Raw genomic sequence first — 14848 nt, 5'->3', positions numbered from 1 at the left:
ATCTGTCCTACAGGAAACTGAGGAGGAGGATGAACAGGAGGATCAGGAGCCTCTAAGAAGGAGCTCCATACAAGAAAGCCTTTCCCTCCCAGTGCCTGTCTGCTATCCCGTGAATGAACAAAAAGATGATCCAGATGAGTTGATGAGTAAGGCTGAGCTCTCAAACAGCCCACCTTTGTCACTATCACAGGGGGGCAGTCTTGAAAGCAGTGGAAGTCCATCTTTGTCCCCTCTAAATGATGCCTCAATACCAGTGTCCCCCTCTGGATTTATGCGCAGTGTCAAAAAGAGAGAGTCCAAAGTCAAAGAAAAAGTGCCCAAAGGTACGACAGACCTAAATATGATGACAGCAAAATGTTTTTGTCATATTGTTACTGGTTTACTCAAAAAGTTTTTTGTCGTTTGTTGGGGGGCAGAGGAGATAATTGAACCGACATCAGCTACAAAACCTAAAAGACGATTTCCTGACTTTGGGTATGTTTCAAGAATTCCTTAACATTCATGTTACGTCATAGTTAATATTCCGCAGCACTTTCTACTCTAACGTTCAGCTCATTGTTTTTCAATATTTTAACAGGGGCCTTCGCAAGTCTGGTGGCAAAGGAAGGAAACATGACAAGGAGGCAATGAGAATGTCTTTGGACAGCAGGTACAAAAGTGAACATTTATTGTGCTTCAACCAGGCAAATGACTTAACACTTTCGCAGATTAATTATGATAACCTAAATCGTGATTCTTTCCTCAAGTGTTTTTATAACTATCGGAATGATCAGAAATAATCGTGACTATTATGCCCGAATGGGTTAATGTAATATAAAAGACTAGTGTAAAGTTGAAGTATGTGACGAATAGTACTCTTTTACAGTACAAGTAGAACATGTCAAGAAAAATAGCCTGAGTAAAAATTTAATTTGTGAAAAAAATCTGTGTGTATACTAATTCAGTACTGAACTATTAAACATGCATTAATAAAGTGTTTTAATAGTAATTAAATTTTGACGATGGTGTTTTGCCCCAACACAAACTAATGCCTGAAGTAATCACGTGACCTTCAAGCCCTTTCTTTTTTATTTTGCGTTTTGTTGTAATTGTAAATTTGATGTCAATTTTATAGTGACCAAAAATTAGCCCCAATTTCCACATTTTTGGTCCATGTTGGTCAAACATTGCTGTTATTCATGTTCCCAAAATAAGACATCAGTAAACATTTGTCAACTTTTTTTTATTTTTTTTTTTTATTTTATTTTATTTTATTTTATTTTTTTTAAACCTTTCCTAATGTTTAGGGGATCAGCAGAGTTACTGGAAGACTCTGGTGGTAACCTGTCTCCTGCAGATTCCATGACCTCCATCCCAACCTGTATGCCCTTCTCGTGGTTCGGAGACAAAGATAAGGACCGAGACAGGGAGCCGTCTTCTTCTAGCAGCAGCCTGCCGTATGCTGAGAGCAGCACTGAGCAAATCCAGGATCGCAAGAACAAGGTATTGAGGTTTTTTTAACCTTCCGTGAAGCAGAGTATTTGTACTCATCACAGACTTAATGCAGGAGTATTTTCTCATGTAATGAATTTCAACTTAACAAAACATCAAGTGAGGCCAAAACTTGATCCCTCTCCAGCCATGTATTATCATCACGCCATCGTCATCGAAAGGGCAATACTAGTATGCGCTTTCAAACATCTGCTCTTACCGACCTCCTATCCAAATACACTACATTATGCAAAAGCCACAAAAAGTGGATCCACATGTTGGCCATCATAGAGAGCTAAGCAGCAAAGAATTTGGTCACTTTTCATCTGCTAAGGGTAACACATCAAACGCTTCGAGTCAAATTACTGGCCGTCTCTAGCTCTCTTTTTGGTTGCTCGCCTGCAAATACACATACACTCACACACCATGCTTTGACAAGTGTTTCCGCCATGTTTTAATGAAATCAAAAGCAAGCTGTGGCTGCTATATCTTCGGTAGCTGTGAGTATTAGTCTATGTGCACACGTCTCACTGAACCAACCATGTTTTCCTTTAAACAGACAAATCTCTCCTGGTCCTCTTTATTCAGTCGCTCATTAGATTTGGTACAGTATGCCTGTTTTTAATCGACTCATTTGAGCACTACTACTAACAAATCTAGTGCTGACTTTTCTTTACCTCCACAAATGTATTTTTTATTACTGGTATAGCAAACCTATCATGTCAATATTTGCTGTTGGCCACAGGATTCTTGTCCTTGCTTGCAGTTGGGTCTAATAGTACAACATTACCCCATACCTGAGTCAATATCACCATAAGGAACCCCCATTTCAATGCCAAAATTTGACATTTACTTCTTGTTGTTGAGGAGACGTTATCCAATTAGAAGTGGGTATTCGGTATACACCACAAGCATTGAGCAAAATGTGTGAGTTTGCTGATAGGGTGGACATTCTCATCTAATGTTAGCATTTTAATGAGTACATGATGGACCTTCACTTAGCAGCGTTATTCTGTCTGCAAAATGTTTGTGTAAAGGTCAACAAATTAATTTTTAATTTCTGGAAGGTTTTTATACAAATTGATAATTCACTATGACAGTGTGGCCATTTTATGTTTGATAAAATCCAATCACATGCATTCTGTAATATAGTTACAAAGCACAATTGTGAATACAAACTGGATTCCAAAAAAAGGCCGATATGAGAATTCCTCACACCTCAGCATGTCACAATCCACCGTGTTGATTGCAGCTGTTTAATCTTTAATGTCATTGATATTTGCTGGAAGTGGTGGTTTAAACTTTTGATCTGTTCTATCTTGAATAAAATACAGTGGTACTACTCACTCTACTTACGAAATGAATTCGTTCTGGAAGTAGTATCGTAAATTGAAAATTCTGTAAATTCTGCTCTTTCCATGTAAATGCCCTAACCTGTTCCAAGCCCCCCCCCCCCCCCAAAAAAAAAAAATTCAGACATAAATCTTTTATAAAGCATAAAAATCCATCAAAACATGTAAGAAATACATGTTACAATTAGAATATTACACAATAAACATAAAATGCTGTGCATAATGTAAAAAACAAAGAATAAAGAATAAAACTTAAAACACTCACATAAAGCTGTCAGAACATCTCGAAGAGGACGCTGAGATACACACATAGACATACAATAGGAGTCTCTCTTAGCCATTTGGGTGCCAGGAAGATGCTAGGCAATAGCGAATGGCAGAGCAGCTATATGTATGTTACATTGAGTAGCTGGGAGCTGCGAGTAGCAACCCATTCAGTATTTTTGCCTTTCGTATCTTGAAATTATTCCCTAACAAGAGGCAATATTTTCCCGTGGAGGCAGGGCTCCAGACTCCTAACTTAAAATGTTAGGGGAGCAAGCAGAAGATTCAGGGTCGCACACTGTAAAACGACATGCAAAGTTTTCCTCTAATCGTCAGTGTTTAACCGATAAATACTTTCATAATAAATGCATGGAACTACAAACTTAAGATTCTCTATTTTGTCTATCAGTTTTGACATCAAGCAGTATACTGCTTAGAAATTAGGTTAACATGGGAATTTTATTCTATTTCTGTCGCTGTTAATTTGACATTTTATTGTTTTAGTAATATTAGTTAAAATGTTTCTCATACTATTATTACGAGATTAAAAGTCGTGTTGCTTAGAGGTAATGCAGCTGAATACGCAGCTACGTACTTAACGTAGCACGTTGCCGCCTCTGTTGAAATCAGTAATATTGAAGGCATCTTGTGTTTTAGAATCGGTTTTACAAATAAGGAATCAGGATTCCCTAATATTTTTGCTCATTTACATGAAATTATTATCCATAGAATGATTTATATTCTAATGCTTGGTCGTAGCTCCCAGCTAAGGTACATGTACGTAAAGTGCGTAGCAGCTTACCCCTACGTAATATTCCGAATTTTTTTTGTTTTCTTTCATATTTAATTAATTAATTAATTTTTTGCCCTTATACCCTGTCGTGCTGGTCGGTAGAGGTGAGAATCTTTGGGCACCTAACGATTCAATTACAATTACGATTTAGAGGCTACGATTCGATTATAAATCGATTATTGATGACACCCCCCCACCCCCAAGCTATTAGCTACTTTTAATGTTTCGTACATTAGTTATAAAAATTGTACAAAAGCCTCCCAGGCTTAAATAAACGACTATTTCAGTATCAAGTTAACAGTTCAAAACAGTAAATAAAATACTCAAGTCCCCATTCTGTATCAGCAGCTTTAAACTACATTCAATTAATTTGATGTTGTGAATCAACCGTTAAAGTGGTTAAAATTACTCCTGTTATTGCATAATTTCACTTCTGTCTACTTTCAACATGTGAAAGTTTTAAAACTGTTTAAAGATAGTTTCAGCTCAAGATTTTGGCGATTTAAGAGTATTTTAGATAAAAAGTTAATTAGGTTCGCTTGGAAGGTTCGCTACAACAGCCTTCCAGGGAAGTCTACTGCTTTAAGATGACGGCTCTTTACTAACGCCGGCAAGTCTGTCATTTTGCATCTAGTTTTCTATACATGTGCTGCTAACGCCGCAGAGTCTGTCATTTCACATCTAGTTCGTTATACATGTGACATCTTCCATAGCATTATGTGGAGGTAGTTTTTAGCAGCTGTCGGCAGCAGTCAGATATTATTATAGATATATATTATATTGTTTTTTTATCTAGCAGCATGAATTGAGCCAGAGCCGTGAGTTGAGCATTGTCATTACCAGGGTAATGACAAGCATGATGTTTACTCTCGGTCCGTTCCTCATTGCGTCCCGGAGAACGCGCCGACTGTGTTTTAGTTCTTCTTTACTTGACATATTTCAATATTCGGAATTTTGATGTTTGTAACTCGTTCTCGAATCCTCCATGGCCGAATCACGAATAATCTAAGAATCAGAAATTTCACACACATCTACTGGTTGGGCATGTGCAAGTAGATGAAAAAAATACTCATACTGGCTCTAATTAGACCATTTGGTCGCAGTCTGGAGCCCTGCGTTGCGGCGTGTCGTAACCTGAAAATTCTTTATGTAGAGACATTCGTAAGTAAACGTACCACTGTATTGAAAATTGGCACTTCCACATCACAATTTGTAATGTCACTGTTTTGTAATAAAGTCAGAATTGTATTTTTTATTTTTATTTTGTTCACCGAGTGATTTTGATGGACACCAAAGGCACTTTATAGTGATATTGACCCGCCTGTAGTTTATCTGTTAGACATAGTTTAGATGTTGACGAAGGGTTTTGGGCAGAGTAGCGTCCTAGAATGCAAAAGTAGATTTGTTTAGCTGGAAAATGATTGAGTACTCAGTGACTTGGCTTTTCTTAACACTCCACCAATCATTTATCGTGATAAGCACTGTCCTTTCCACCTGTAGCATTTCCCAGTTGTAAAAAGTGTTGATGTGTGTAAATGCGCTCCTTTGTTTCCGCTTGTTCCACCAGAGTTTGTCAGTCATAGATGATTGTAACCCTGCCAGTCCCAGTTCAGACATCTCTGGGTTAGTCGCTGAACCCATTCTGTCTGGGCGCTCACACACTTTAATCTTCTCTTCCAGCGAGGTGAGTGCTCTCCTTGTTGCTCAGTCACAAAAGCTGTGTGGGACGCCTTGATGGGGCTGAAAGGGGACACTCTCAAGCATGCTTTTTAAGGCCCTCCCCCTCGCAGCTGTGATTAAACCCTGAATAGAGAGGAAATAGAAGAGAACTGCTTGGTGTGTGTGTGTGTGTGTGTGTCTTAAAGCCGTTTTGTTTGGTGAATGCAAGTGTCAGCTTAGCTTTTGTCATGTGCCATAAACTAGTGCTTGACTTTGTTCTGTATGACATTGGCAGGCCACAGAGCAATGTGACTGCTTTGCTGACAAGTGTTAAAGCATAGGTCAAGTTAACTGCATCTGAGAATTTTAGCGGCATCTTGCTGTAGTTAGTGCAAGTCGGCCATCTCGCATGGAGTACTGTACACAGCATGTAGTTTTATTAGTATGTGTGCTTGTTTTGTTGCACTCCTCTTTTAGTCTTACCAACCTTGATCATTTCTGATAGCATTGATGTTGCACATCATGCATGACATTTTCACTGAAAGCACTCTTCTAGGATTACTCATAACACTAATGAGAATGATCCAATTATACCAAGAGTATAAAGGTTATCAATATTACCATGCATCCTGTGTCTCCATAGACTTTGGACGATGAGCCAGTGACCACAGGAAAAGAATATCAATGGCAGAACCGTCCTGTCTCTGAATGGACCAATCAACAGGTGTGTCACTGGTTAATGGGCATGAACATGGAGCAGTACACGGCTGAATTTACAGCCAAGGGAATCGACGGGCAGCAACTTATGCATATGGACAGTGACAAGTTAAAGGTACAAATAGCTAAATTATTACTGTAATAGAGTGGACGAGTATTTGAGATTGTCTGAGACCTCCACCTTGTGGCCAGTTTTGCTCCCTGACTTGTTCATAATTTACACACGTCTGTACAGTAAGCAACTTTTTAAATATAACCTTTATTGAGCTAAGACACACTTTTTTTCATAATTTCAGGATATGTTTGACTTATAATTTTGTTATTTGATTAAATAATGATGGCTTGTAAATAAGTTATTTGTATGTTATTTGTTCAAGTATTTGATACACTGCCGATTTTGCTGGTTTTCCCACTTGCAAGCCATGTAGATGTCTGTAATTTGTATCATAAGTTCTCTTCAACTGGGAGGGACGGAATCTAATACAAAAATCCAGAAAATCACATTGCATAATTTTTAAATAATAAATTTGTATTTAACTGCATGAAATAAGTATTTCATACATTACCAACTAGTAAATATTTCGGCTCTCAGTTCTTTTTTTAAGAACCCCTCCTGTTCTCCACTCATTACCGGAAGTAAATGCACCTGTTTGAACTTGTTACCTGTATAAAAGACACCTGTTCACATGCTCAAACGAACAAACTCCAACTTCTCCACAATGGCCAAGACTAAAGAGTTGTGTAAGGACATCAGGGATAAAATAATAGACCTGCACAAGGCTGGGATGGGCTACAGGAAAATGAGCAAGCAGCTTGGTGAGAAGGTAACAACTGTTGGAGCGATTATTAGAAAATGGAAGAAGTTCAAGTTGACGGTCAATCCGCCTCGTTCTGGGGCTCCATGCAAGATCTCACCTCGTGGGGCATCACTGATCATGAGGAAGGTGAGGGATCAGCCCAGAACTACACAGCAGGACCTGGTCAATGACCTGAAGAGAGCTGGAACCACAGTCTCGAAGAAAACCATTGGAACCACATTACACCGTCATGGATTAAAATCCTACAGCGCACGCAAGGTCCCTCTGCTGAAGCCAGTACATGTCCAGACATGTCTGAAGTTTGCCACTGACCATCTGGATGATCCAGAGGAGCAATGGGAGAAGGTCATGTGGTCGGATGAGACCAAAATGGAATTTTTTGGTCTAAACTCGGCTCGTCGTGTTTGGAGGAAAAAGAAGGATGAGTACAACCCCAAGAACACCATCCCAATCGTGAAACATGCTGCTTCTCTGCCAAGGGTACAGGACGACTGCGCCGTATTGAGGGGAGGATGGATGGGGCTATGTATCGCCAGATCTTGGCTGACAACCTCCTTCCTTCAGAGAGAGCCCTGAAGATGGGTCGTGGCTGGGTCTTCCAGCATGACAACGACCCAAAGCACACAGCCAAAGCAACTATAGAGTGGCTCCGTAAGAAGCATCTTAAGGTCCTGGAGTGGCCAAGCCAGTCACCAGATCTGAACCCGATAGAAAATCTATGGAGGGAGCTGAAAGTCAGTGTTGCCCGGCAGCAGCCCCGAAACCTGAAGGCTCTGGAGAAGATCTGCATGGAGGAGTGGGCCAAAATCCCTGCTGCAGTGTGTGCAAACCTTGTCAAGGACTACAGGAAAGTTTGGTATCTGTAATAGCAAACAAAGGTTTCTGTACCAAATACTAAGTTCGATTTTTGTGATGTATCAAATACTTATTTCATGCAATTAAATGCAAATTTATTACTTAAAAATCATACAACGTGATTTTGTTTTTTTGTATTAGATTCCGTCCCTCACAGTTGAAGAGAACTTATGATACAAATTACAGACCTCTACATGCTTTGCAAGTGGGAAAACCAGCAAAATCGGCAGTGTATCAAATACTTGTTCTCCCCACTGTAATGGTAAATGGTGTTATACTTATATAGCGCTTTTCCACCTTTAACTAGAAGGCCGATTTCTGACAGGTAATACACTTAACACAATAATTATGGACTCCTGACAACGTAAAGTTTGAGTGGCCAAAATTACAGAATGAAGTATGTGGGCCATACTTTGCCCACCCCAGTCAGAAGAGTACATTGGTAATTTCCAACCAGTAGCATAATTTTGCCTAAAAACTTCACTGAAAAAGGTTGATTTTTTTTTTTTTGTGTGTGTGTGTGTATTGTTTGTTTGTGTGTGGATAGCCTATCATGAGTGCTTAGAAACATTCTCATTTGGAGTTGACCACTGTGCCTTGAACATATGTTCTTCAGGCGCTCAGTGTGTCCAGTCAGAGCGACCGATCCACCATCAAGAAAAAGCTCAAGGAAATGCGCAAGGCCCAGGAGAAGCTGGAGAAGCAACGAGAAAAACGAGAAAAAGAGATCCGCCGTAGTGGACGGCTTCCGGTCAGTACCGATTCTGTGTGCTGAACCAGTCTACGCAGCTCACAAAGACATTGACAAAGTTGCTGTTGTCTCACACCGTTAAGTGCCCACACTGAGCGGACTAAGGTGCCGCTTGTGATTTTAGTTCATACTTTAGCGCCTGACCTTCCTGTCGCATTAAGCGCCAACTCGTCATTTTTGTGAGATTGGAAATCTCAGTGTTGTGGGTTTACCCAGAAGGCCTCTGAATTATTATTTTTTTTTTTTTACCACTATCGTGCTACAAGTGATAATTATAAAGTATGTTTTCAGACATGATATGCACATTTTTTTAATATACTGAAATCCAATGTGTACTGTTATGGAAACGCGATATTTTTGCTAGTTATAACATTGCTGTTTTATGTTCACTTTGTATTGTACAGAGGAGTCAAAAGCACTATTTGTCTTTTAAGCTTCCGTGAACGACAAGGTTTTAAATGTATAAATGCGTTTATACATGTGCCAACTATCTGCATTACTTTTTCATTTAAATATTGTTTTATAGACTCTAATGTTTTCTACTAAGTAGAATAGTTATCCCAAATTAAGGACTGTGCAAGCTCTGCTTCTTCTGTCAACTAATGTGTAAATGTTGTGTCAGAATCATAATGGTCCATGGAGGGGGAAAAAAAAAAAAAAACTGGTCCGCTGGACGGTAAACACGTGCCTGGGATGACACTGTAGGAATGACTGTTAACAGCTAAGCCGAAGTGCTTCCTCTTCAGTACACTCTTGTATGAAAAGGAGAGAAAATTGTTGCTCTTATCTTCAGAATAAGACAAAGTCCTAATACAGACATCAAATTAAAAAATGTAACTATGATTGTTCACTGATTTTTCTTTGGTGGAACACTAACAATTGTGGCCAAGTGATGTCCCATTAATCAGAAATGCTGCTGCTTACATTTGACTGCATTCCAATGTGAGTGCACTTTTCACTATTGTCATCAATAATCGATCATTTCAGATAAAATAAAACTTCTTTAATAATTTACATGTTATTTCTTTCCATTTTCAGAAACTGGGGAATAGGAGGATGAACTGACAAACATGTTTACAAACAATGAATTAAACTGTGGCATCTTGTGAGGGAGCCATTGTTATTGTCTTTCAAATCTAGTGAAATTTTAGGGTGACATTTTGGTATTTTTAGGATATAACGATATGGTACTATCCGTTTAGAACATTTAAAATATCCTGTACAAATTTGTTGGTCTTTCCAAAGCACTTCTCTCCTACCATTGTGGGAATTGTCATTTGTAATTCAGAATGTGCCACTCACTACAGTTGTAGTTCACAACTCTCAAGTTAGTGTCACTCCATCTTTTTTTTTTTTTGACAATTGAAATAAATATCACTGCTCTCAATGAAAAAATTGTTGCTTTTACTTCAAACCTTTAAAAGAAAACTTTCCATTTGTTTATAACTGCTCAGACATAAGTTCATATTTAGGAAACATTCTGTAATTTGACACATTGCTCTATTAAACAGATGAAAAAAAAAAGTTCCTTATGAAACTGGCTAAAGCCAAGTGAAATCCTAAAACCATAACTTAACAGAAAGACAACAGATAATAAAAATAGAAAATATTTGACGCTGCATAGATCCTTGATTATACTATAACACACTGAAGAGATTTTTTTGTCCAAACTATGTAACCATCGAAAAACAAATGTAGTCCCATGCAAAATACAATCCTAATATAACATTTCAAAACTGGTTTTCTCTAATAAATATAACTTGAAAGTGACACTTTTAAAGGAGAACTAAACCATACAATTTTGCAAAAGAAAGGTCTGTGTGTCCCACCATTAATCTGAACATTGCAATCATGGAATAAGAATTAAAACAGAATAATTTTTCATTGTCTATTAATTTTAGGGAGCCGCCACATTGGGCAAAATTATGCTGTGCTGACAACCAAAATTAATGTCAGAACTGCCTTCGCTAACATCACAGGACTAAACCCAGAAAGCATGTAAACAGACTCCCCATGTATATTGCGGTTTGAATAAAAATAGGTTTAGTTCCCTTTATATTTCTGTACAGATAAAATCTGAAATTGCACATAAGACGTACACAAACATGTGAAAAGCTGTTTGAGCATTTGTATGACTACAAGGCTGTCCGACTTAAGTTTTATCTCCAGTGAGGAAAAAAAAACATAGTACAAAAACGCAATTGTTTAAGTTGTGCTGAAATAATGCTGAAACAGCTTTGTGTACAAACCGCCACTGTTGGACCACAAGATGATGACTAACACTTTGCTACAGGAGAGCCGTCGTCTCCCATCTAGAACCGACGAAATGTAGTCAAGTCCTTAGGCTCTCGGCTCGGGACGCACCAGTCGTCAGTCTCGTGCTTCATCTTATAGTGTTTCCACGCTGACTTGTTGTACACTGGGAGCCTTTCGATGGACTCAGTGGACAGTGCCTGCAAGGAAAGTTCAAGGAAGGTTAAATTTCCGATTCCATTCTCACGGCATGACGCCGAATGTAAAACTTTACCCGAATGTAGATGACTGCATCGGTCCCGTACCCCTCCAGAGAGTACAATTTCAGGTCCCCTTGGAAGTAGCGGGCGTATAGTCGCGAAATGGGCAAACCGTATCCATAACCGGCCTACATCCCATAAAAAACACAACCCTGAAGCTCAATGATCCCAAGCAATGTTAAAAATCAAACATCAAGATGACCCACCAGAGGGACAGCCCGGGAGCCATCAATGCTCGGCCGGGGAGCTGTTGAGTAAGTGTACGTGAAGAGCCTATCGATCTTTCGCAGGGGGACACCACCTCCGCGATCGCTCACCTGTTTCAAACAAAATTAAATCACAATACAGGACGGCAGACTTTTCCATACATCACCACGACAACTATTCATGTAAAACTCACCTTTACTGTCAGATCTTCAGTTCCCAGACCGACCTGAACACGAATTGGCGGATGCTCCATGGCGTCTCCATACAGCTCCATGGTGGCTCGCATGGCGTTCTATACAGAGATAGAACACCCCATGTTATATGAAGATACATACTTGGCAGGCTATATCAATGAGTACTTTGAAAAAGAGTCTACCTTGAACAATTCAAACACCATGTGGTACAAATGAGATGGGACGTAGACCATGGTGATGGGTTTCCCCTCTTCTTTGACTGTAAGGGCAAGCCACTGATTTCCATTAATATAAAAGACAAGAACTATTTATTTTGTATTTTATTCCAATAGATACCATTGAATTCCTCCAGTGTGAGCTCGGGAGAGTTCATGTAATATCTGTCGCAAAGGTTTCTTGCATTTTCATAGGCATCTAAAGTTGATAATAAGTGTCAGTACTTACTATATATAAAAGCTGTTCCCAACATTACATCACATTATTTCTGTCAAACTGCCCTCACCTTTAACAACCTCGCTGACTCGACAGAGGGGATCAATACTGCCGATTTGTTTAGGGTGTGCTGGATTCACCTTCACCTTCCCACCAAAGAGGAGCGCTAGGAACAAAAATAGCAAAAATCCTGAAGTTCAAATCACGAGTACGTGCAAAAGTACCAGTTTTTTTTTTTTTTTTTTCCCTTTCCAATTATTAACTCATTGGCTGCCGCCGACACCAGTAGACATCCAATTAAATCTAACTGGGCTGGCAGCGATCATCACCAATAATAATAAGAAATTTTATTTCTAGAGAGCTTTTCAAGCCACACAAAGACGCTTCACAAGACAGATGGAATCACAATACCAACAAAACAATCATAAAAAGATTAAAATCACGATAAGACGAAAAGATAAGAGCTCAGGAGCATGGTGGGTAAGAAAGAGTGAACAGGTGTGTTTTGAGTCTGGATTTGAAGAATGAAAGGGTAGATATACTGCGAAGATCAAGGGGCACAGTAACTAAAAGCTCTGGAACCAATGGTGGAGAGACTGACAAGGGGGACAGAAAGATGGAGGATAGTGGAAGAGTGAAGTGGAAGGGGAGCTGTGGAGTATGTGTACGTGAAGAGCCTGTGAATGTCAACAGGAACAACGGAAACAATGTTTTGTTTGTGTTTAAATATCAATTGCTTTAAGAGATATGACTCTGATCACATGACAATAATAACAGACACTTACTGTGCTGATTGAGCAACATGCGGATAGAGATCCTGCTCATGTAAAACCGGTCGAGGAAATACTGCACGTTCTGACTGACCACCGGGTCGGTGCCGTATGCCTCTTTGTATTCCACAAGACCCTGAGCCATGGTCGGGATGACATCGTTGTGACGATTTCGGATCTTGATCACCGCATCAGTGAAACTTAATGGAGATTTAAGAACACACGTTGCACTTGGGAGATGTACGGAAACATGAAGTGAGAAGAATAAAAACATACTCGTATGTCACTTTTTCATCATCTGCGTTTTTGTTTTTAAACTCCAGGATCTCCTGGAGACTTTGCACATACCTGAAAACAGAATTATAGTATTATATTTTTTTCATTTTTCCCTGGCTTCGTAAATGTGCCTACCAGCTTTGGACCAGGCGCACCGATGGCGTTCTTAACAGGTTATCTGGCAACAAATTGATCTCCTTCATGATGTTTGCTAGCCTCACAGGTAACTCCTGTCTGAGGAAGGTGAAGGACGTTTTCTCACAAGCATTTTCTGAACCTATGTTGAGGGGGAGATGTGTATCACATATTAAACTCCAGTTGCCACTGTCAGGTTATCAATTACAAAACACGCTCAGAGTATTATTACGATTGCATATTGTAGTATAAAAGTCTGCATCACACAGAGACCGTTTTCTATATATCTAAGTATTTTTAGTAAGTTGTAAAATATTACGAACAACAGTCTAGATAACAATGTCCTTGATAATTTTAAGTCTTACCAAAATCCAGAAACTGCTTCATGGACAGAGGGGAGGGCGAGAATTTGGAATAATAGTCTATGTCCTTCCCGATGGACACGCTGCTCCGCAGAAATCTTAAAAGTCTCATGATTGTCGTTCGTCCGGGCCTAGCAGTACTCAAGTCGGTAACTGGGTAGCAGCTAAACTAACTGCATTAGCTCCATTGCTAACAAAATGCTATCACATAAAAAATACTATCGGGTGACACGCTTTAAAAAAGTAAATGTGTACTTTGATGAAAGGTGTGCATTCCCCATTATGCCTGTCAATGCATCTAGATGTTTGCCATTAATTAAATATTAACTTGAGGTAGTCTTGCAAATGCAAAGTGTGTGTGGAAGTCAATAGTGCGTATGAGGAGGCTCGCAGCTAGAGCCCCAAAGACACCTAGCGCCTTCGAATCGAGATGATACACTTCTTGTTCAGCACCACGTTGTTTTTCAAACGTGTTGGACAAATACTGTACTGAAGCCAACTGTAAGCCGCTGTGTATTCCTTGTAAAGACACTGATGAAAACATGCAATAGTATCGTGAGAAATACAAATAGTTATAGTCTGATATTTTTACATTTCGTGTGAACTACATTTTCTGATGATCCGTCCATCACGGACCACAAAGATTATAGTACTTTCCACTCCTTGCTTGGACAAACTCGTTATTTTCTATCAATTTTCGCAAAAATAAATGAATGAATACATTAAAAACAAGCAGTGTGTGCCTTTGCGGCGCATGACCGCCACCATCTGATATTGTCTTTACACTGCATGCAAGGAAAACAATGTCAAGCCGCATTATTAAACATTGACAAGGGTTGGGCAACTTTAAATTTGTAAAGATGAATTAAACATCCATATTCCCCCAAATAACTTATAAATAAAAGCATATCCGCTCACAGTTCTGAGATCAAAGGTTCAAAGAATAGGTCCTGCGTGGAGTTTCCATTTTTTAAATTTATTTTTGGTACAATCTAAAACACTTGTATTTTATCCACTTTAAATTTCTATGTACATATATACTTTAATAAAATAGAACACTTGTCATTGGTTTAATATTATTTACTAAATGAAATCACCCAAAACGTTTTAAAAAATGAGATAAAATATATAAACTCACCGAAATGCTTGTCTTCCAAAGCATTTATATACGTCATCTGTGCATTTTAGCCGATTTGCGCCAGTCAATCCACCTAAAGACGCATTTTGGGTTAAAACACCAAAGTCACAATATGCCTTAGAAGTCACCAAGATTATTTAAT

At 39.0% G+C, this 14848-nt stretch overlaps 2 protein-coding genes across 4 annotated transcripts in view; one reads left to right on the top strand and one right to left on the bottom strand.

Annotated features, from left to right (window-relative positions):
• ppp1r9ala (protein phosphatase 1 regulatory subunit 9A-like A) overlaps window positions 1–9522 on the top strand; it is a 26394-nt gene extending 16872 nt beyond the window's left edge. Inside the window, exons 13-20 of one of the 2 annotated variants that reach the window (XM_057852197.1) lie at window positions 14–323; window positions 417–474; window positions 578–649; window positions 1287–1482; window positions 2030–2074; window positions 5447–5563; window positions 6182–6370; window positions 8545–9522. In XM_057852197.1, coding sequence (XP_057708180.1) covers window positions 14–323; window positions 417–474; window positions 578–649; window positions 1287–1482; window positions 2030–2074; window positions 5447–5563; window positions 6182–6370; window positions 8545–8703 — 1146 coding nt within the window. In that variant the 3' untranslated portion in view covers window positions 8704–9522. The remainder of the gene's footprint in view (window positions 1–13; window positions 324–416; window positions 475–577; window positions 650–1286; window positions 1483–2029; window positions 2075–5446; window positions 5564–6181; window positions 6371–8544) is intronic. The other variant, XM_057852198.1, reaches the window with a different exon arrangement.
• Window positions 9382–14848, bottom strand: pdk1 (pyruvate dehydrogenase kinase, isozyme 1). Of its 2 annotated transcripts, none has more exons than XM_057852200.1 (11): window positions 14707–14848; window positions 13207–13348; window positions 13072–13143; window positions 12811–12995; window positions 12096–12191; window positions 11930–12007; window positions 11776–11852; window positions 11593–11691; window positions 11399–11509; window positions 11207–11320; window positions 9382–11132 (listed from the first exon to the last, which is right to left on the bottom strand). In XM_057852200.1, the coding sequence occupies exons 1-11, from the start codon at window positions 14741–14743 to the stop codon at window positions 10992–10994; spliced, it is 1152 nt and encodes a 383-aa protein (XP_057708183.1). In that variant the 5' UTR covers window positions 14744–14848; the 3' UTR covers window positions 9382–10991. The 2 variants fall into 2 exon arrangements, with proteins under 2 accessions (XP_057708183.1, XP_057708182.1); XM_057852199.1 differs by lacking the exon at window positions 14707–14848 and adding an exon at window positions 13572–14096 and having other exon boundaries at window positions 9392–11132.

This window comes from Corythoichthys intestinalis, chromosome 12 (genome assembly GCF_030265065.1).
Source record: "Corythoichthys intestinalis isolate RoL2023-P3 chromosome 12, ASM3026506v1, whole genome shotgun sequence".
Classification (NCBI taxonomy): domain Eukaryota; kingdom Metazoa; phylum Chordata; class Actinopteri; order Syngnathiformes; family Syngnathidae; genus Corythoichthys; species Corythoichthys intestinalis.
This window is presented reverse-complemented; position numbering and strand designations above follow the sequence as displayed.